The sequence below is a fragment of the Zootoca vivipara genome, chromosome 17 (assembly GCF_963506605.1).
Source record: "Zootoca vivipara chromosome 17, rZooViv1.1, whole genome shotgun sequence".
Classification (NCBI taxonomy): domain Eukaryota; kingdom Metazoa; phylum Chordata; class Lepidosauria; order Squamata; family Lacertidae; genus Zootoca; species Zootoca vivipara.
The window spans coordinates 24,571,535-24,593,989 of record NC_083292.1 but is presented as its reverse complement, the minus strand read 5'-3'; the positions used below and the strand labels follow the sequence as shown (position 1 = coordinate 24,593,989).

Below are 22,455 nucleotides of genomic sequence, written 5' to 3'. Positions count from 1 at the left end.
CTGAAAATTAAAACTAACTGTATACTGATGGAGTACTCTGTTGTAACTGTAAAAAACGTATAAATATAAAATATAAAAAGACTCTTAATTTGGCTCTCACTTTTTAATTTTAGGATTAGGAATTAATGAGGGTCCTTGTCACAATAGCGGCTCGATGAGGGGTCCTCGAGAAAATTTTGTTGGGAACCCCTGCTCCAGTCTACTCTGGCAAACACTTGATCCCATGGGGTGCAAAGTTGTGTTAGGTGCTGGAGTCAGGACCAGGTCAGCAATAAGCCACCTGCTGTCAGTGGGTTAACTCTTTATTCAAAGAAAGCAAAACATCTCAGGCTTAGTGATAAGAGCAACTCTTCCCAGTAGGTCTTGCCCAAATAAGGCAGTTGTGAGGGCTGAAGGTCCCTACCTTCCCACCACAAAACAGACCTTAAGGCACGTGAAGAGGCTACAGGCCATTTGTTCAGCACCTCCTCCTCCATACGCTTCGCCAATCCTCCTTTAGGCAATGAATGCTATAGAATAATAATAATAATAATTTATTATTTATACCCCGCCCATCTGGCCGGGTCTCCCCAGCCACTCTGGGCGGCTTCCAACAGAAAAATAAAACACAATAATCTATTAAACATATATTAAACATATGCTGTAAGTTAATGATATGGTTTGTTAAAATACTTCCTTTTGCATGTCCTTGGCCTGTGGTACAAGTTGCAAGGGAATCCTTCCCACAAATCCCATCACAGCAACATGGTGGATCTCCCAAGCTGTACCACTGATCTGCTTCCCAGCTCCCCATCTTGACATTCCACAACCACAAAAGGCAAAAGCAGAAAGGCAAAACCACCCAGGTTTGAGAGGCTGGAGTCACTGTGCAAAGGGACCACTCCTTTTTCCAAATCTACTGGAATCTGCCATGTAAGCTGACGTGGAACAGGTGGCCTGTCCAAACCCCTCAACTGCAACCCCTGTCGTTGTGCACCCATGGCTTCCAGCAGCACTAAGGTGACTTCCCCGGAGCGCAAGCCTAGGCAATGTGTATGGAGGTCCTGTATGGAGTATCCACCTCTCAGCCTTGCTCATATGGTCCAAAGGAACGCTGTTTGGCACCAGCATAGCAGCAGGAGTGGCCGAAAGGAGGCATGCAAGATGTACAAAGCACTGCAACGTGTGTTTTGTAACCTGCTCTGCATTATTGCTGTGACCTCTCTCTAGCTCAAGAAAGGCTGGAAGGGAATGATCCTGACTCTGCCGCCAACCTAGGATTGGCTTTGTCATGTCGTATAGGACAGATCATATTCAGACATAATTTGCTTCAGCACATGCTGCAGATGGGGCTCATCAACCTCGGAAGGTAGCCCATCTCAGAGAAGGAAAACTCTGATCTCTCTCCCTTGGCAGCTGCAGAGTCCAGTTCCAGCAGCAGCAGCAGCAGCTCGAGCAACTCAATGCAATGGGCTTCATCAACTGCGAGGTGAACCTTCAGGTGCTCATTGCCACTGGGGAAGACATTTTTGGTGAATTTTTTACCTCACGTCATCTGATTTTCTTGAAATTTTGCACACTTGTTGAACCACAAAAAACACACAAAAAATAATAATAATGTGGTGCCCTGCTAGGTTGGAGAATGGATAGTTCCATGGAGCATAGCTGCCAAGTTATCCCTTATTTTAAGGGATTTTCCCCTTATGCTGAATAGGCTTCCTCGCGAGAAAAGGGAAAACTTGGCAGCTATGCCATGGAGTGTCATCAATGCTTTTCTTCAAGAAAAAAAATGTGCAGGTAATGTGTACAACCTTAAGTACTCCCAGAAAAAAAAGCCCTGATTGTCATGAAGTAACTTTGCACAGATAGATATGGTGTTCTGTTTTGACATCAGTCTGTTCTTTTGTGCGTTTTTAAAATCTATATAAATAAAAATGTAAATGTCCGTTTGTACAAAATCAAAAATCTCCGAAAGTTCTTGACCAATTGGTTTAAAATTTGAACACAACGTTCCAATCGAATACGGGAGTGTTTGCATAGAATTAGATTATATAGATGTAACACCTGTGACAGGTAAAAATATGGTTTTTTTGGAAATACAGCACCATCTATTGGACGTCAAAGCAACACACGGTATCGTAATTTTTTTTACTCCTTGGGTAAAGGATGCGGTGGCATCCTTCCGGTGCGAGCACACAAAGGGTAGTGGGAGTGCATGATCAAATGGGCGATAGACTTGGGCTATAATATTAACATCGATCAATGGCAAAATCTATGGAAACACCAAATTAAATTTACGACCTGCACTCTTTTAAAATAAAACATCATGAAAATGATGTTTAGATGGCATTTAACACCGGTTAAATTAGCCAAAATTAATAAGACTAATAACAAAAAATGCTGGAAGTGTAACATCAAAGAAGGAGACTTTTACCACATGTGGTGGCTTTGCGACAAGGTTAAGGTCTATTGGGAACAAATATATAACGAAATGAAAAGGCTTTTACGATACACTTTCCCAAAAAAACCTGAGGAAATGCTATTAGGAATACTGAGTAGAAATATAAAGAAAGAAGATCCTAAACTTTTTATGTACGCCACCACTGCCGCAAGAGTTATTTTAGCCCAAAGGTGGAGAACAAAGGAAATTCCAACGATAGAGGACTGGAGAGAGATGTTGTTAGACTACTCAGAGCTGGCGAGGCTAATGGGGAGAATTAGGGACCAAAAACAACAAAAGTTCCAAAAAGAATGGGAAAAATTTGTAACCTATATGAAAGAATATTGTAAGATTTAAATAAATGAATATATATATAAAAAGGCCAGTAGGTTTTCATCATAAAATGCAACAAGAAGGTATGTAACCATGATCTAAAATTATATCTAACCAAAATGGAAAAAGGTGACTGGCAAGAACACACAATGCACCGAAAACGAACAGTTGAAAAAAACAAAACCAAGAGAGAGGAGGAAGTCGAGTTCGAGAGAACAAAGTTAAGAGTGAAACATGGATTAGGAAGGAAAAATGTAATAATTGAGACATAAATCCAGGTTGACAATTTGTATAAAAATGTTATTTTATTTGAGGAATGTATGTTACAAACTGACACCTGTGGTTCTTTTTGTATTGTATACATATTTTCTTTCCTTTTCTTTTATTTCGTTAATGTACACAAATGAAAATCAATAAAAATTAATATATATATAAAAAAAGGGTAGTGGGAGCGGGTGGCCATCAGCTCCTTCTGGGAAAGCGGGGGTCGGATCCTGTCCCTTCTCTGCTGCTGCCCCTCCTCTCCCCCTCACCCTTGGCATGTCCGCCTTCGATAAGGGTATGGGTTGATGCAGTCTCACCCGCAGTTGCCCACTACCAGCTTCGACTTCGGAAGGAGGAAGAAGCTGGAGGCTCTGGGTGGAAAGCGCCCGTGGGAGCCTCGATCCCCCAGACGCCATCTCTACGAGCAAATACAGGCTCCATGACAAGAGAAAGATTGGGTATAAGTCGTGGACATGCTTCAGACAAGGAATGAAGATTTTATTCTGCTAAACTCAGCCACTGATAAAACAAAAGATAACAGAGAAATGATGAGCTGAAAACGGGTATGTAGCGGAACTGAGAGGGGAGCGAGAACTTTATAATTTTGTTTTATTGTGCTTCATAATCTACTCAACAAAACTCCCACCTGAAGAACCGTGAACAATATTTACAAAGCAAGCGAGAGTGGAAAGTGGGAAATTTATTGAATATAGTTTTATTAAATATACAAAGTGTGAATTGAAAACAGAATCAAAGTATGTATTCATGGATTCTCTTGGAATGTGGCTAAAGATTCCACAAGATGTGGACATTAAAGAGAAGCAGCTGGAAACGTGTCAAGGAACTTTTGAGTTATGACGCAGCTATAAATTAGAGTCTGCCATGGTGGAGACAAAGCTGGCTACATATTTGGCAAAGGAGGGGAGAGATCCATAAATAAGACATTAGATGTGTGTTTATAGGTTTGATCTGGCAGCTCTCCCCCTGGAAAGGCTATATGGTCGCGATCTGGGGTGATCTGGAGGAAACATCACAGGAAAGATTTGATTTATGGGGACTGCTCTAAGATGGCTGTGGCTGGCTGCTGCTGGCTGTCAGAAAGATCGTTGGATTTTTGGACGGACTTGGCAAGATACCAGCGAGTGAAGAGACAATGTTAATTTATAGAGGAATCATAGGTATAATTTCACACTGAAATATATATGGTTTGGTCAAACTCGCTTGCTCAGAAAAACTCAGCGGCTTGAAAGAAGACAGAAGGATTTTAATAGACTATTGGATAAGATCTGGACTTGATTGATTAGAAAGCAGTGAATATAAGAGGACTAGGCTTTCTGAGTCTGAAGTATGGGAAGTGAAATTTAAATTTGTAGAATTTGGCAGAAGATTTGGATTAATTGTTTAATTGATATTTGTGTAATTTGTATAATTTGAAAATGGATTAGATGTTTAAACTGGAAAATCTATTAAAAAAAATTATTTAAAAAAGAGATAGTAGGATTATGGACAAAGTGGGGCAATGGCTGATCCAACAGGGCTTTGCTTACCTACTTACGGAGCCCATGGTGATTCTAACAAATTAGACTGAGTAAAACTTTAGAAGTGAGTTTTTCTTTTTACTTTGGGATTGGCACAATGAGGAATAAAAATTTCGCCCCACAGAAGTGGAAGACCGCTATTTGAAGACAAAGGTCATTCATTTCTATAAACCTTTTAAAAACTGTATTACATTCTGCAAACATTTCTGTGTGCTCGGAAATTCACACGGCCCCCAACCAGCCACGGCCATTATTCCATGGAATCCATCTTGTACATGACACCATGTCACTGGCACACCGTTGTCCTCTAGACGCTTCTTGTACAACAGCCCATCATCCCGGAGAACATCATACTCACAGGTTAGAATGAAAGTCTCTGGCAGCTGGCGGATTATATCATCCTCTGCTAGAAGGGGGCAAAACATTGTCTCAGTGCCTCTTTTAACTTGTTCATAAAGGTCTTCTGAAAATGGAGCAGGCTCTACAGGAACATAGCCCCTGGCCTTAAATTCTTCTGGAATGCTATCAGCACTGATCCATTTTTGGTATTTCTCTCTCAAAACAGGAGGGACATGGGCGCCTTTCAGAATTCCATCTACTGGTACATTGATTGTCTTCCCAGTGAGATATGCGAAACCAAATTTGGCAGCTCTTTTCCGGTACAAGGGAGGAACTGAATGGTTTTGCTGATAGGATGGCAAATTGAAATCTATTCCTTGGAGGAATGGGTAAATGAGGACCTGAGCTCGCACACTTGGGAGGTCCTCTCTGGCCACCAGTTCTTGACAAATGGATGCAGCTTTTGTGGCCCCACTACTCTCCCCAGCAATGGCAATGCGGCTGGGGTCCACTCCGTATTCCTTTGCATTTTTCATAAAGTGTATTGCAGCAGTTAAGCAGTCCAGTACTGGGACTGGATACGGATGCTCAGGAGCTAAACGAAACCTAAAGAAAAGGCAAGATATCATCAGCATTCATCATATACCTTGCAGCATTTTCCTTGCATGTCATATTGCAAGGGTGGCATACCTAGGGCACCCCTAGGGCCACATTCCTTTCTATGCAGCCTTCCTGGGAGCCACATGTCAGCTGTGGGTGGGACCAGAGAGCAAAATGGAAAGCAAATGCGAACTTTCCCACTGGTCAAGTAGGTTGGTTCCTACACACAGCCACACACCTTTCTCTGCCCTCCAAGCAAGCAAGCAAGATACATTCACACCAGTCAGATGCCACTCAAGGATGGCAGAAAAGAGGGGCAATGGTGCAGGAGTGGGGTCTGGGGTCAGAGGGGAAATGAAGAGGCGTGGAGTGCAGCATTCAGCCCTTGTGCCTGATGCTCTGCACCCAAATATAATGCTAGTTCAGCATCCCATTCTCAGTGGCCACTGGTCAAATCTGATTCTGACCGCAGAGGCAGACTATAGCCAGCATAGCTAGGAGCGACTGGTAGCCTTATACACTGCCCATTTATTTAATCCCTTTTCAAAGCCATCCATGTTGGAGGCTATCTCTGCTTTCTGTGGGAAATAGTTCCATAGTTTAACTTTGCACTGTATGGTTAAGTACTTTCTTTTATCTGAATCTTCTAGCATTCAGCTTCATTGAATGTCCACATGTTCTAGAGCAGGGGTAGGCAACCTAAGACCCGTGGGCCGGATTAGGTCCAATCGCCTTCTAAATCCGGCCCGCGGACAGTGCGGGAATGAGTGTGTTTTTACATGAGTAGAATGTGTCCTTTTATTTAAAATGCATCTCTGGGTTATTTGTGGGGCTTAGGAATTCGTTCGTCTGGCCCAACACATGGTCTGGGGGACGGTGGACTGGCCCACAGCTGAAAAAGGTTGCTGACCCCTGTTCTAGAATTAAGAGAGAGGGACAAACACACTTCCCTAGGCTACTTTCCACATGACATGCCTAATATCAGGGCCGGCGCGTCCATTTAGGCGAACTAGGCCGCTGCCTAGGGAGCAGAGCTCTTCTTATGCTTAAAGCCAGAGGGATTGGGTCTAAAGGCATAAAAATCAAAATACAAAGGTGATCACCCATTCTAAAGGTTGGCAAATTCACTATGTTGGCAAGATCAGCCTTTTTCTGGGCTCATGCGGAAGGGTTAGAAACTGAAGGGAAATATTCTTTTTTCTGCTCCAACAAGCGTGAAGATACTTACTCAACACACATAACCACTGAGTCAGTTTGGTGGGCAATGCTGCGGCAGATCTTTTCAGTGGTTCCTGGGGGTGGGGAAAACACATCACACACGGCTTGCTGTAGGCAATTATTTGTTATGCTCCATTACAAATTTCCTTGGTCATTCACATTGAAATCACTGTGAATTGAACCCACTGTGAGTTAGTCCTACTGAAAGTAAACCTGTTGAAATTAACAGATATGACCAGTGCTTCCCCCCCACCCCCGGGGTACACAAGGGTTATGCAGTACCAGCACATCTTTTTGTTGTTGTTTAAAAGTGTGGCACTTACCTTAACAACTTCGTGGTGAGTACTGGCACCTCTTTTTCTAGAATAAAAGGACTGGATATGACTAATATTGCTCTGTCATAAAAAATGTCCATTTTTATGTCCATGGAGGCGCAGGTCAATTCAGCATCCAGGGCAACCGTTTTCCAGCTCCATCTGGTACGCAGGCTGAGACCCTACCTGGTGACTGGGAGTGGCAGCCGAGACCACATAACACCGGTCCTGAAAGACCTACATTGGCTCCCGTACGTTTCCGAGCACAATTCAAAGTGTTGGTGCTGACCTTTAAAGCCCTAAATGGCCTCGGCACAGTATACCTGAAGGAACGTCTCCACCCCCATCGTTCTGCCCGGACACTGAGGTCCAGTTACAGGGCCTTTTTAGAAGACATCTGAAGGCAATCCTGTTTGGGGAAGCTTTTAATATCTGAAGGACAATTGTATTTTAATATTTTGTTGGAAGCCACCCAGAGTAGCTGGGGAAACCCAGCCAGGGGAAACCCAGCCAGATGGGTGAGGAATGAATGAATAAATGAATAAATAAATGTTGTTGTTGTTATGTTTGTTCATAAAATATATATGCTACTTTATTATAGAAAACAACAACAACCACCATGTACCCCCCACCCATCCACGGCAAACATTTCAGGATCTTTACATTAAATTACAACCACAAATTCTCTTGTAACAATACAGTGGAACCTCTACTCACAACACAGCTGTCAACACTTCCTTTTTTTTGCGGGAAACTCCCTTATTCCAAGCCACAGCTGTCAACCTTCCCTTTTTTTGCTGGAAATTCCCTTATTCCAGTGCCGTTTCCCGCTGCTACCCTGGATTGTTAGAGATTAGACTGTCCCCGGGACAGGTGAGGCTGTTGCTGATCCCTTATTTTCAAATCCAAAAGTTGACAGCTTTGACTCACGACCACAGTCCGTTCCGGAGGCCCATCCTTATGGCGAAACAGGTCGCAGGGAGAGGCGCCGTTGTGCCCAGTTGCGGGCGGCGATTGCCCGCTTCTGTGCATGCGCGAACGGCGGCAAACCCGCTGGTTATTTCTGGTTTTGCCATGGTCACAATTTAGTACGTCTGCAAGTGGAGGCGGTTGTAAGTAGAGGTTCTACTGCGCAGTGAACCATTTCAAAAACATTTCAAAGAACTTACGAACGTTTCCAGCCACCCCAGCGCCTCCATGAAAAAAGATGATTCCTTTCCTGTTCCCAGCAGGTGATGTCTTGGGCCAGTACACCCTCACAGGCACCCCATCAAAAACCAGGTCTTTTATGATCAGCTTGGGGTCCTTCATTATTGGAAGGAATTGGCATATGACATTGGCTAAGTAATATCTATTGCAGATGCCCATTTTTTCCAGAAGTATTGCCTGTTTAAAACAAAACATTTAGCATTCATAATTAGCATTAGATATTTTTCCACTTACAATATTTTAATACTTAAAAAAGTATTTTGGGACTGTCTAATCGAGTCTTTAGAAGTGATCATGACCAATACTTTGACACAGGGTGAGATACCCGATACTTGGAAGACCATTCCCTGCTGAACAAGGCCGTCTTGAGCATATATGGCGCCCTGTCTGGCGGACACAGCGCACAGTGCGGCCACTGCGGGCACAGCAGCACGGCGCCCCCTGCCAGCCCGGCGCCCTGCCGGCCCGGCGCCACCCAGCCTTGCCGTAGGGCCGGCCCTGCTGCAGAAAGGCCCATTTCCACTTGGCCTAGGGGGCAGGGCCCAGGCTCACCTTGAACAGGTAAAAGAGAATCCCGGGAGGCCAGAGGGGCATTGCTGGAACATTGGGATGGGGAAACTGGCTAAAATGTTTTCATATCTTTAATTTTGGTTCCCCTGTTTTCTTTTTGTTGGGTTGGGGTTTGTTAAACATTTTGTTGGGATCATAGCTGCCAAGTCTCCCGTATTCCCCGGGAAACCCCCGTTTTTCCAGCTGTCCCCAGCCGAAAAAATGGATTTTTTGTTTTTTCCCGGGTTATTCTGGCGTGGCGGCCATTTTGGAACTGGGCGGAGCATGCTCAGAAGCGACTTTTGATGCTGCTCTGCCCAGTTCCAAAATGGCTGCAGCGCGACTTCTGGTGCGGCGGCCATTTTGGAACTGGGTTCAGTAGCATCAAAAGTCACTTCTGAGCATGCTCCGCCCAGTTCCAAAAGGGCGGCAGCGCTACTTCCGGTCCGGTCCCTTATTTTTCAGAGAGGAACTTGGCAGGTATGCCACAGCCACACCCTTCAAGGGGGCTCCCTTCCGAGGAGAAGTAGAAATGGCTAGGATTGTGCAGGGCTGGTAACAACGCAATTTGTCCTACTCCAAAGGAAGCCCCGTTGAGGCATGGGCTTACAACCGGTGCCAGTGCACAAACCTCACAAAAGCCAGCGGGGTTTACTCCCGAGTAAGCGTGCCTAGGACTCGCCCCTCCCTCCTTGCCATAGCTGTCAACCCTCATTTTTTTGCGGGAAACTCCCTTATTCCAAGCCGCAGCTGTCAGCCTTCCCTTTTTTTTTGCTGGAAATTTCCTTATTCCAGCTCCGTTTCCCGGTGCTATCCTGGATTGTTAGATATACCGTAGACTGTCCCCGGGACAGGTGAGGCTACTGCTGTTCCCTTATTTTCAAATCCGAAAGTTGACAGCTATGGTTGGGATTGGCAGTTATTTTAATTTGGGTATTATTATTATTATTATTATTATTATTATTATTATTATTACCTTTAAAGCCCTATGCGGCTTAGGACCCTCGTACCTCCGGAACCGCCTCTCCTGGTATGCCCCACGGAGGACCTTAAGATCCACAAATAACAACATTTTGGAGATACTGAGCCAAAAGGTGGTTAGATTGGTCTCAACTAGGGCCAGGGCCTTTTCAGTACTGGCCCCGACTTGGTGGAACACTCTCTCACACAGGAGACCAGTGCCCTGCAAGATTTGACATCTTTCCGCAAGGCCTGCAAGACGGAACTGTTCCGCCTGGCCTTTGGGCTGGACTCAGTCTGACCCCTATGTTTTCCTCCCTTATGGTTTGGATTTGGGCTACTTTAAAATGAGGCTGCATTTTAAAATTTTAAATTTAAACTGTATTTTAACACGTATTTTAATTAATTGTTGTCGTTTTTTACATCTTATTGTAATTGTACTGGTGTCAGATGCCCTGAGCCCGGTTTTGACTGAGGAGGGTGGGGTATTAATAAAAATTTATTATTATTATTATTATTATTATTATTATTATTATTTGATTTATAGGTTTATTTTAGTCTGTATAAGATATTCTGTTTGTTAATGTTTGATGTTTTATTATGTTTATATATTCTGTAAGCTGCCCCGAGTGGCTGGGGAAACCCAACAAGATGGGCAGGATACAACTAATAGGTGGGCAGGATACAACTAATAAAATTAGTTTTTTACGTCTTATTGTAATTTTACTGGTGTCAGACGCCCTGAGCCCGGTTTTGACTGGGGAAGGCGGGGTATAAATAAAAATTTATTATTTGAAAGCACGTCAAAGTGCAAGTAGATAAATAGGTACCGCTACAGCGGGAAAGTAAACGGCATTTCCGTGTGCTGCTCTGGTTCGCCAGAAGCGGCTTTGTCATGCTGGCCACAAGACCTGGAAGCTGTACGCCGGCTCCCTCGGCCAATAATGCGAGATGAGCGCCTCAACCCCTGAGTCGGTTACGACTGGACCTAATGGTCAGGGGCCCCTTTACCTTTACCTTCATCCCCGTGATATATGTAAAATAAACTTACTATTGCAAATCCATATCCCACTAAGAAATCGGAAAGCAGTAATTTTAGGCGATGGGACAGTCCTTGAGGCAGGTCGATCCTGGTAAGACGATAATAAGTTCCCCATGCAAACAGCAAGGAGTGAATGAAGATGGTCATATATAATATCAGCACCCACAGAGTTTCACCAAACGACATTTCCCTTAAACTCAGACGCACAGAGATAAGGACTTCGCCTTAGCCAACGTTGGTGGCTTTTATAGGAGAACAATCTATGCCATATGGAAAAGAACACCCTAGGCCAACCCACATCGTTCTCAGTTGAGAAAAAAACATTGCGGCTATCCTGGATTCCTGAAAGACACTGTTGTTCCTCACACAGGGTGTGGGTACACGGTGGTGGGTGTGAATTTGCCCAACTTCTCCTCCCAAGGGAAGGCGTGCATAGGAGTTTGCCTGCCCTCCCACACAAAATCATTGTGCCTCTTCCCTCCCTGTGGAGTTAGCCCTCAGGGATAACTAAAAGGGATGCCACATCAAAGCAGGTGGGGCTGGCTGGCACAACACTACAATAGCATCCTCCCAACAGCAGTGCCACTGTGACCTGCCAGAACAGTGTGGTGAGGAAAGAGGTTTGGCGCTGTGCAAGCACCAATTGGAGACAATCTCGCCCAGTCTATTGCTCTTACAGAAATCAATTTGCTGTTCATACAACCCCACTTTCCATTTATATAGCTCGCTTATTTATTTATTTATTTATTTGTTTGTTTGTTTGTTTGTTTGTTTATTTATTTATTTATTTATTTATTTATAAAAGCTTCCTCTGCTGTTGGACCCATTGGTCATTTGCTGCAATGATACAAAATGGAAGCATCCTGTCTTTGTTGGTTGAAGGAATGGATAACATTAGAGAAAGGGCTTGAATTGAGATGGAAGATAGGGATAGAGTTGGTTCAATTTTGAGTTTAACACCCACTCTGAGGAGAATATCTATAGCTACAGGAAGGAGCCTTGTAGCTTAGACAGTGAGACCGTGTTGAGTGTCTTGGGAAAGTTTTATGCCAGGAGTTAGCAGGAGGGCTGAATTTGAGCCAGGAGAAGTAGAAGCTGTGTGGATACAGCCTACATGGGGCTCATTCCAGTCAGGAGGGGAGAGATCTTCTAGAAAGAGAAAATTCCCAAGCCAGTTAAGAGGGGTGTGCTGATCCCCTGGGTCTGTTATACTATTTGAAGTAAATAAGAATATGTAAACACAGTCAGTAACATTGGAAGATAAGGACATATTAAGAACGGCACACAGGAATCTCTTAAACAAAATTGTATTAATTTGGAATTTGTTATAATTTTTATAATTGGGTTAAAATCTGGAAAATAAATAAAAAATAAGTGATGGAGACGGCGAAAATAAGAGACCAAAAAGACGAAATGTTTGTGGAGGAGATCCTTTTCATACTATCTGAGAAAATATTATAGTCAAATGAAAACACAGGCAGGACTGGAAATATAAGCAAAGGAAGGAGAATGGTAAAGGAATCTAATGTTGGATATTTGTTATAGAAATGAGTATTACATTTAGTAGATAAAGGATTTGAACAGAAACATCATGGAAGTAAGGATGAGGAGTCAAAATGTTGAGGGAATATTGTATTGAAACTGAACTGAATTTGTTAAATTGTATGAAACTTAATAAAAATATGTAAAATAAAGAGAACAAGATGCTGCATGAAGTGAGCCAATGGCTTGATCCAGGAGGGCTTTGCTTATTTATTTATAGAGCCCATGGTCATCTTAATGAATTAAACTGAGTAGAACTTTTGATCAGAGTTTTTACTTCAGGATTGGCACAATGAGGAAAGATATTTCCCTCCACAGAAGGGGAAGACTGCCATAGGAAGACAAAGAATTTATTTATATAAACCTTTAAAAAAATGTATTACATTCTGCAAACATTTCTGTGTGCTCGGAAATTCAATTGACCGCCAACCAGCCATGGCCATTATTCCATGGAATCCATCTTGTACATGAAACCATGTCACTGGCACACCATTGTCCTCTAGCCGCTTCTTGTACAACAGCCCATCGTCCCGGAGAACATCATACTCACAGGTTAGAATGAAAGTCTCCGGGAGCTGGCGTATTATGTCGTCCTCTGCTAGAAGGGGGGAAAACATTGTCTCACCAGCTCTTTTAACTTGCTCGTAAAGTTCTTCTGAAAATGGAGCAGGAGCTTTAGGGACATAGCCCCTGGCCTTGAATTCTTCTGGAATGTTATCAGCACTGATCCATTTTTTGTATTTCTCTCTCAAAACAGGAGGGACATGGGCACCTTTCAGAATTCCATCCACATTGATTTTCTTGCCAGTGAGATATGTCAAACCGAATTTAACACCTCGTTTCCTGAACAAGGGAGGTACTGTGTGGTTTTGCTGATAGGAGGGCAAATCGAAGTCCACTGTTTGTAGGAATGGGTAGACGAGGACCTGAGCTCGCACTCTTGGGAGGTCCTCTCTGGTCACCAGTTCTTGGCAAACAGCTGCAGCAAAAGTGCCTCCGCTACTCTCCCCAACAATGGCAATGCGGCTGGGGTCCACTCCATATTCCTTGGCATTCTTCAGAAAGTGTATTGCAGCAGTTAAACAGTCCTGTACAGGGACTGGATAGGGATGCTCAGGAGCTAAACGAAATCTAATGAAAAAACAAGATATCATCAACATTTGACATCATACTTGGGGCTGGGTACCTCTAAGTTGATTGGCATTGCCATTCAAATGGTTATGTGCTCCACGTCATGTGATCATTTATGCAATATGGGACTTACAGGGTGTGTGTGTGCAATATTGACTCAGGTTGGTGCCCCTGCCTTCACGCAAGCAAAACAAATTCCAGCCAGGCAGATGCCACTCAAGGAGGGTGCAAAAGAGGGGCAATGGTGCAGGGGAGGGGTCTGGGGGAGTTCAGAGGGAGAACTGAAGAGGCCTGGAGTGGAGCATTCATCCCCAGGGCCTGAGGTTTTCCATGATAATATATTGCTAGTTCAGCACCCCGTTCTCAGTGGCCACTGGTCAATCATTGAAGAAACTCACAATCAGGACATGAATACAGTCGTACTCTTCCCTCCCGCAGTTTCCAGCCATTGACATTCTGAAGGACACTGCCTCCGACTGCAGAGGCAGGCTAGTAGCCACTGGCAGTCTTATACAGTACTGTGTGCACTTGTTTGATCCTCTTTTAAAACCACCCAAGTTGGAGGCCATTACTGCTGCCTGAGGGAGCAAGTTCCACAGCTTAACTGTGTACTGCAGGAAGAAGTACTCTCTTTTATGTGACTCTTCCAGCATTCAGCTTTTTCTGGGCATGTGGAAGGGTTAGAAACTGAAGGGAAATACTCTTTCTTCTGCTCCAACGAGCGTGAAGATACTTACTCAACACACATAACCACTGAATCAGTTCCGTGGGCAAGCGAATGGCAGATCCTTGCAGACGTTCCTGGAAAAAAGCACGCAACCTTCAACGAGTCTCCTTTGGCACCAACTAAGTTGAACTGAACCCTTTATAAACGGGGCATCACTCGTTGAAAACCGTTATGTAAATTTTGTTCCCTCCTGATCAGCAGCTTCAGTGGATAAAACTCAGAATAGTACCAAAACATCCATACTTTTAAAGCAAGGTGTGCTAGGAAGAACAAAGACTGGGATCCATTTTGGACTGGCTAGCTGAAGGCTGGCTGAGAAAATGCCTTTGACTCCAGAGCTGCCCAGCTGTGGGAACAGTATAGCCCTGCTTGAGATGCCCATGGACTCCCTCCATGCAGAATGAACGTGTAAATATATGAATAAATCAGAACAGGACCAAACAAACCTCAGACCACATTTTTGGGCTTCTTTCAAATTAATTCTGAACACCTCGGGAAGACCTTTCAAGCACAAATACCTTCTTTGGCATTTTTCATTAAACTTGACATTAGGAATTAATACAGAACCGGTCACCTCTGCAACAGGAAGCCTCAGCTCTGTTTTCCTACCACACAATCCCTTCCTGCCATGTTAAGCTGCCTACAGTTCAGAAACTTCAGCTGCTGCAGAATTCAGCAGCCAGGTTGCCCACCGTGGTCTGAGCATATAATGCCAATCCTGGCGTGATTGCATTGACTGCCAGTTTGTTTCCGGGCCCAAGCCCAGAACTGTTGTGGCTCCCCGTTTGTGGAATGCTCTCCCCCGGGAGACTCACCTGGCGCCTTCTTTTCACATCTTCAGGTGCCTTTGGCACAATTCAAAGTGTTGGTGCTGACCTTTAAAGCCCTAAACCAGGCACCCCCCCAAACTGTGGCCCTCCAGATTTTTTGGCCTACAACTCCCAAGATCCCTAGCTAACAGGACCAGTGGTCGGGGAAGATGGGAATTGTAGTCCAAAACATCTGGAGTGCCAAAGTTTTGGGATGCCTGCCCTAAATGGCCTCAGTCCACTATACCTGAAGGAGCGTCTCCCCCCCCCCATCGTTCTGCCCGGACACTGAGGTCCAGTGCCGGGGGCCTTCTGGCGGTTCCCTCGCTGCGAGAAGCCAAGTTACAGGGAACCAGGCAGAGGGCCTTCTTGGTAGTGGCACCAGCCCTGTGGAACGCCCTCCCACCAGATGTCAAAGAGAAAAACAAATACCATACTTTTAGAGGACATCTGAAGGCAGCCCTGTTTAGGGAAGCTTTTAATGTTTAACCAGATGGGCGGGGTATAAATAATTTATTATTATTATTATTATTAACAATAGACAGCCTTTTAAACTGTGTGTAGGCACAGGTTATTGATATTGTTTGTCGTTATTTGTTATAGATTTGGGGGGTGTCAGGGTTGCTGGTGGCTACCCTCGAGTAACGACGCTCCACACCGTCGTGTCTTTGAAACTTTTATTGGTGCATACTTATTTACAGTGCAAGAGATAAGAGAAACATGACTGTTCAGTCTTTATCAGAATCTCGCAATGGCGCTTTCCGGCTACGTGCCCAGCAAAGTAGTTTGGGGACCCCTTGCTCCTACGGGAGCTGGCACGCCTCAAATCAGGTGTTGGGGGGAAAGGGCGCCTGTCCGATGCTCCGCCGCTGGCCATTTCCTGTATAGGAGCTCTAGGCTGCAGTCGCGGCTCTTGGATCCTGCTGGAGCCCTGTACCGACCTGCTCACTTCCTCCTGCCCTTCACTGGACCCGCTGCTGGGGCTCTGACTGGTTGAGGAGCTGGACTTTATGATGGGGGGGGGGCTGTCCTCCGTAACTCTGCCCCCTTACAGGGGGAGACCCACCTAAACCTTAGAAATTAATAAGTGGTAGGACCCAGGTGGCGCTGTGGGCTAAACCACTGAGCCTAGGGCTTGCTGATCAGAAGGTCGGCGGTTCGAATCCCTGTGACGGGGTGAGCTCCCGTTGCTTGGTCCCAGCTCCTGCCAACCTAGCAGTTCGAAAGCACGTCAAAATGCAAGTAGATAAATAGGCGTTTCCATGTGCTGTTCTGGTTTGCCAGAAGCGGCTTTGTCATGCTGGCCACACGACCTGGAAGCTATACGCCGGCTCCCTCGGCCAATAATGCGAGATGAGCGCGCAACCCCAGAGTCGGTCACGACTGGACCTAATGGTCAGGGGTCCCTTTACCTTTACCTAGGATTTTGATTATTATTTGGAGCAGGCATAGGCAAACTCTGGCCCTCCAGATGTTTGGGACTACAGTTCCCATCCTCCCTGACCACAGGTCCTGTGAGCTAGGGATGATGGGAATTGTAGTCCCAAACATCTGGAGGGCCGTAGTTTGCCTATGCCTGATTTGGAGTATTGAAGGGAAGCTTGGAGTCCAGTAAAAAAAAAAACACTTTCCAAGTCAGTGCCTCACTTGGATAGACGCCTTAACATGACAAAAGGGGTTGATGGCGCCTATGAGAGGAAATCTTGGGCCTGAGCAGAAAGAGGTTGTCAGACTCATGGCAATGGGGGGGGGCATGTTTGAGGTTTCAGGGAAAGAGTGTCTTTAGAGCAGTGTTTCCCCCCAAGCTTGGGTCTCCAACTTTTCTTGTACAGTGGTGCCTTGCTAGACGAAATTAATTCGTTCCACAGGTCTTTTCTTATAGCGAAAATTTCGTCTAGCGAATCCCATAGGAATGCATTGAATTTTTTTTTGCCCATAGGAACGCATTAATTGAATTTCAATGCATTCCTATGGGAAACCGCGATTCGCTAGACGAATTTTTCGTAAGACGCATTCATCTAGCGAGGCAAGCTCCGCTCGAAAAATCCTTTCGTTAAGCGGAAATTTCGTTGAGCAGGGCGTTCGTTAAGCGAGGCACCACTGTACTACAATTCTCATCATCCCGTTTATTTAGAAAATAATTGTAAGATTAGCAGTGTTTAATAAAAGATTTGGAAGTATAAGGAGGTTGTAGATGAGGATTAGTTGAGTTATTATTGTATATTAAGATCTAGTTGCATTATTGTACTGAATATCAAGAATTAATTAGAACAGAGTTGTATTTCAAGATAGTAATAAGAGATTTATTATGTTACAAGTCAATTAGAGTTCAGGTAATTATTTAATTAATTATTAATTAATTATTATTAATTAATTATTAAAAAGTTTGGAATTAAGATATGGAAGTACTAACGAAGCAATATAATGAAACGCAGCAGGGAAGGATTGGAGGAAGTCAACAATGATAGATTTTAAGATAGAAGATTGCTTTGATATTCTTTATTGTAGTGTGTGTAATTTGTTTGCTATCATGTTTTTTGTGTTTTTTTGTCTTTGGTTTGTCTTATTTTATAAAATTTTTACACACACACACACAATTCTCATCATCCCATACCACTGGTTTGGCAGAGAGTGGAGGTGATACCCAACTTATGTAAAAGTATTAATAAAGATAAAAATAAAAATCCAGAGGCAGCACAAACCACCCCCACCCCTCCATAGCAAACATTTCATGACCTTCACACTAAAGTGCCACCCCAAATTCTCCACAAACAACAGAGTGAACCATTTCAAAAACATTTCAAAGAACTTACGGATGCTTGCAAATAGTCCAACCCCTCCGTGAAGAAAGATGATTCCTTTCCTGTTCCCAGCAGGTGATGTCTTGGGCCAGTACACCCTCACGGGCACCCCATCAAAAACCAGATCCCTTATGATCAGTTTTGGGTCCTTCATTTTTGGAATGAATAGGCATATGGCCCTGATTATGGAATATCTATGGCAGATGCCCAGTTTTTCCAGAATTCCTGCCTGTTAGCATATTAAATCAGCATTAGATATTTTACCACTTTTTCAAAAAAATACAATAAAAATTGCATATATGTATTGCCTGTGTAACAGAAACCGTGCGTGGGAGACGACTACGCTGTTTTATCCTTTCCTTCCTCTAGGGATGGAAAATTATTCTCCCTGAGCAGCACAGAAGTGAAGCCCCTACCCCACTCCCCTTTCCTAGTATGCTTTGTGTTATTTTAAACGTTAAGATAAAACAGAAATTGGGGGTATTCAGTGCTAGTACTACTCAGAATAAATACATTGGAGTGGATAAGAACCTAAGCAGAGCCTGGTGGATTAGGATGATGGCCCATCCATAGAGAAAGGTGACCAGCCCACCTTCAAAGCAATGATACTAGCAGGAAAGGCAACAATAGTTGGAAAGATAGAGAAAAATGGACAGTAGACGTCTGGACTAATTATTTGTATGAATTTATTCAGTCAGACATTGTGGCAGTAACGTCACAGGAAATAACATGGAGGGCCAAGTCTACTATTATAAGGACCAGGTGGAACCCCTATCTTTAATGGATAACAACTACTGGATCAGAAGACATTCAGTGGAAATTAAAGACATTGTACCCATGGCTGAGGACAACTGTTTGAACCCTTCCAATGGATTATGGGTGGGGGAAGGGGGGGAAGGGAAGGGAAAGGAAAGGAAAAATGGTACGGGAAATTAAAAATTGGAAGGAGAGAATATAATGTATGTAAAAATTCTCGTGTTGTTGCTTAGTCGTTTAGTCGTGTCCGACTCTTCGTGACCCCATGGACCATAGCACACCAGGCACTCCTGTCTTCCACTGCCTCCCGCAGTTTGGTCAAAAATTCTCCTACTTTAATAAAAATCTTTATTATTAAAAAAGGGGGGCAGGAGGATGATGGCCCATCTAGTCCAGTATCTCACAGTGGCCAACCAGGTGCCCCAATGGGAAACCCACAAACAGGACCCAAGCACAGGAGCCCTCCCCCCTCCCGTGTTTCCCAGCAACTGGTGTTCAGAAGCATTGCTCCCTCCATCTCTAGAGCCAGAGCATAGCCACGGGGGCTAATAAGCATCCATAGATATCTCCTCCATGAATTTATCTTTTTCTCGTTGGAAGCTATTCAACTTGGGAGCCATCACTGCCTCTTGTGAAAGTGACTTCCATGGCTTGAATATGTTCGGTGTGAAGAAGTGCTTTCTTCTATCTTCCAACATTCAGCTTCATTGGGTTGTCTACAAGTTCTAGTGTCATGAGAGAGGGAGGAAAACCTTTCTCTCTCTATTTTCTTCATAATCTTACTTGCCTCTTACTTGCCTTTTCTCTAAACTAGAACATTTCAAATGTTGCAGCCCTTTTTATAGAGGTGTCGCTTCACCCCTGTGATATATGTAAAATAAACTTACCAGTACAAATCCATATCCCACTAAGAAATTGAAAAGTATCAATGCTACAGGACGGCTAATTCCACGGGGCAGGTGGGTCCTGGCAAGATTATAATAAATTCCCCACACCAACAGCAAGAGATGAATGAAGATGGTCAGATATAATATCAGCATCCACAGAGTTCCACCAAATGCCATTTCCCTTAAACTCAGAGGCACAGAGACAAGGACTTCGCCATAGCCAATGCTGGTGGCTTTTGTACAAGAACAGTCGATGTCATGTGCAATAGAACATCCTCGGCCAACCCACTCACCTCTCAACTGAGAAGAAAACATATAGTTTAAGTAAAAGGTTTAAAGAGCTAAGTAACTGTAGACTTGCTTAGAAGCTTATCTTTAGAATGTCTCATGGTTAGAATGCCTGAAAACAGGTTGGCTGACAGTTGAAATGTGGTTCATCTGCATGCTTCACAAATATAGAGCTTGCTTACGCCTAAGGGTTGTTGGTGTGTGGCTTTATTCCTTGAGTAAAAGCATAGGCACACAGACCAAATAAGGAGGAAAGAAATTATGAGGAATGGTCATTAAATTCAGAGGAATGGGAGATGTCAACAAAGGCAGGGATTTTAGTATTTTAGTATTTTAATTGGGCGGACATGATAGGCTGCAAACCCTGCATGTACCCAGCCAATGGGGAAACAGGGGAGGGAACCTGCGCTTGGGTATAGGGGATATAACCTTCGTCGGTCTTACTATTTTTGGGTGTGCCTGCTTTTGGACCCCCGATCTTGCAAGGACATTATTTTGTAATCGATAAATTCTCTGCTGCTTCACCCCCTCCTGTCTTTACTATGAGGGAAGGAGTCCCTTACCTCTTTGTAAATGCTCGATTTACCAATGAGAAGGGAAAACTCAGTTGACACAGAAAGGAGCATTACTTATCCACCTGTAGCATAAGTGGGTGAATGAGAAGTCCCTGCCTCAAAACACTGGGCCCTGTCAGAGAAGAAGCCATTGGGGTCTGACCTGTCCCCTCCTGGGCGGCCATCTTGTCCTGAGGTAGCAGAAGCAACAGGCAAAGCCATGACAGCTATGACACACCTCAGAAGGGAGGGATACCTAAGCATGGTTGAGGAGCCCCACTCATGACACTTGGGGAAGGCAATATGGATTGTCCGCTGGGTCTGGGGACTTTCAAAAGAGAAGCTTCAGAATCCTGCCCCTCACCCATAAGTAGTGGTGCTGGGGAAGATCACTTAAAGACTACTCAGCGGCCATGACACCCAAGCGCCTTCCCTTAGTGGTTTTAAGCAAAAAGAAGAAGAAAAGAGCGGGAAAATAAAAATATATCTCTGTTCACAGAGCAAAGGCAAGGAACCTGTCTTTCTCCCACAAAGGGTTTGTTATTTGGTGTAGAAAATACAGCACAGTTGGTGAGGAGTGTAAATGCAGAGTGTCACCTATGGGGGCCAAGGTCGACCAGTTAATCCACTGCCCTCCCCCGCTCATGCAAGGCATGGCAGCTCCCCCCAAAAGTGGGGGTTGAGGGAAACCACCCCAAAAGAAGACAGCCTTGAAGATTGCCTGCTAGTGTCCATGCTCCGCAGGAAGATTAAAAATGAAATGAAACAGAAGCAGCAGACAGCCTAAGCATGAGGAGGGCTCTGGGAAACTAGAAGGTTTTTGTGGGACCTGTCAGAAGAACCTTGTCAGAACAGCCTTTCTGCTTTCTCTTTCCTCACTGCACACAAACAAACAATAAGCCATGGGCAGGCTGGGGCGAGACCAGGTTGCATTCCCTTAGACTTGGATGCAGTGAGTGCTGCGGGCCCCACCAATCATCCAGCCCCAGGATGCAAAGTGCCTACACTGGCAAGAAAATATAGTTATATCCCTCCCCACCACATGCAAAAAAAAGGAGCTGGGTGGAGAGAAAGCTCTAAAGGCAAAGAAACAACAACAACCAAGCCTCAGTCAGATTCTATTGCACATTCAACAACATGGAGGAGGCAAAATTGGGGTTTCTTTCAGCCAGCACTCGCAGGAGCTCACCTCTGGCACCTCTCAGGTAGGCAACATTACTATTATAAGAGAACAAGGGAGGTGAGTTCTGGCACCTGTTCTTCTAGAAAAATAACCAAAGGGAAAAGAGAAACCACACAAGTAGGCTTCTGGTTCCGCTCTGCCTTAACGGAGGCAGATCCCAAGACAGCGGGAAATCGTTGGTGAAGGAAAAACAAAGATGATAGAGGGTAAATCATTATTGCAAATTCCTCCCAGGAATGGTCTTCACTTGCAGTTCGTCTCGGAACCTGGCTCTCGCTCCAGCATGGAGCCGATAACCCTCCTATGCTGCCATTAAGAAGCAGAGGTTCTCCTGTTCATTAGAGTTTAATTTGGACGAATGTACAGGCGCATGCTAGAAGAGATGAGGTCGTTAAGGTTTGAACTTGAGAGAAGAATTCATTCGGTGCAAAAGACGGTGGTGGGGAGGGGAACCTAGGGTTTCTTTATTTAAAGTTTTCTTCTCTACATTTATGATTCTGCAATCCTCCTCTGAATGCTGGTTCAAAGGACTTGGAATTTAATTTAATTGGAAATACAATTGCTCATATATCTTCAGTTGGAAGGAAGGATGAAAGGAGTCTGAACTGCCAAGGAACTGATAAGGTTCTTTACTGAGTCATGTGCAGTTTGACAGACAGCTCTTCTTCCCAGTTTGAGAGGGAAACATGGTGACAACAAGTAACATTTACTGGGACAGAGTGACTTTTTCAGTTGTTGTTAAAGTTGCAAAACAAGGAAGCACAGGACGGTGCGACGGAGATATTTCTGGGCAATAACCAGCTCTGCTGAAGGCATGACAGAGTAATAACCAGGGGAAAGACGTAACATCCTACAAGGACAGGAAGAAACACAACGGACAGAAAAATTGCCACACACAGAAAGAACAAGGATATAGTTTGAGTTCCAAATAACAGCCTTAAAAAAATAGTAGCATTAAAAAATGAAGAGGGGGGATTAAAAAGGGAAGAGAA

General features: G+C 44.3%; 2 protein-coding genes across 3 annotated transcripts; both read right to left on the bottom strand.

Annotated features, from left to right (window-relative positions):
• Window positions 1-3,103: 3,103 nt before the first annotated feature.
• Window positions 3,104-10,988, bottom strand: LOC118076560 (arylacetamide deacetylase-like 4). Of its 2 annotated transcripts, XM_060269603.1 has the most exons (5): window positions 10,795-10,988; window positions 8,195-8,411; window positions 6,722-6,785; window positions 4,913-5,499; window positions 3,104-3,535 (listed from the first exon to the last, which is right to left on the bottom strand). In XM_060269603.1, the coding sequence occupies exons 1-5, from the start codon at window positions 10,969-10,971 to the stop codon at window positions 3,495-3,497; spliced, it is 1,086 nt and encodes a 361-aa protein (XP_060125586.1). In that variant the 5' UTR covers window positions 10,972-10,988; the 3' UTR covers window positions 3,104-3,494. The 2 variants fall into 2 exon arrangements, with proteins under 2 accessions (XP_060125586.1, XP_034955298.2); XM_035099407.2 differs by having other exon boundaries at window positions 3,104-5,499.
• Window positions 10,989-12,677: 1,689 nt separating this feature from the next.
• LOC118076209 (arylacetamide deacetylase-like 4) lies at window positions 12,678-19,615 on the bottom strand. The gene is made up of 4 exons (XM_035098834.2): window positions 19,439-19,615; window positions 17,808-18,024; window positions 14,196-14,259; window positions 12,678-13,458 (listed from the first exon to the last, which is right to left on the bottom strand). Exons 1-4 carry the CDS (start codon window positions 19,613-19,615, stop codon window positions 12,678-12,680), a joined length of 1,239 nt encoding a protein of 412 aa, XP_034954725.2.
• Between the last annotated feature and the right edge of the window lie 2,840 nt (window positions 19,616-22,455).

Coding starts and splice junctions, on each gene's coding strand:
- LOC118076560 (XM_035099407.2), bottom strand. CDS start 10,971: ATGTCGTTTGGTGAAACTCTGTGGGTGCTGATATTATATATGACCATC. Junction 8,412..10,794: donor TGGGATATGGATTTGCAATA/GTAAGTTTATTT, acceptor TGTTTTAAACAG/GCAATACTTCTGGAAAAAAT. Junction 5,500..6,721: donor TCAGTGGTTATGTGTGTTGA/GTAAGTATCTTC, acceptor CCTTTTCTTTAG/GTTTCGTTTAGCTCCTGAGC.
- LOC118076209 (XM_035098834.2), bottom strand. CDS start 19,615: ATGGCATTTGGTGGAACTCTGTGGATGCTGATATTATATCTGACCATC. Junction 18,025..19,438: donor TGGGATATGGATTTGTACTG/GTAAGTTTATTT, acceptor ATATGCTAACAG/GCAGGAATTCTGGAAAAACT. Junction 13,459..14,195: donor TCAGTGGTTATGTGTGTTGA/GTAAGTATCTTC, acceptor TTTTTTCATTAG/ATTTCGTTTAGCTCCTGAGC.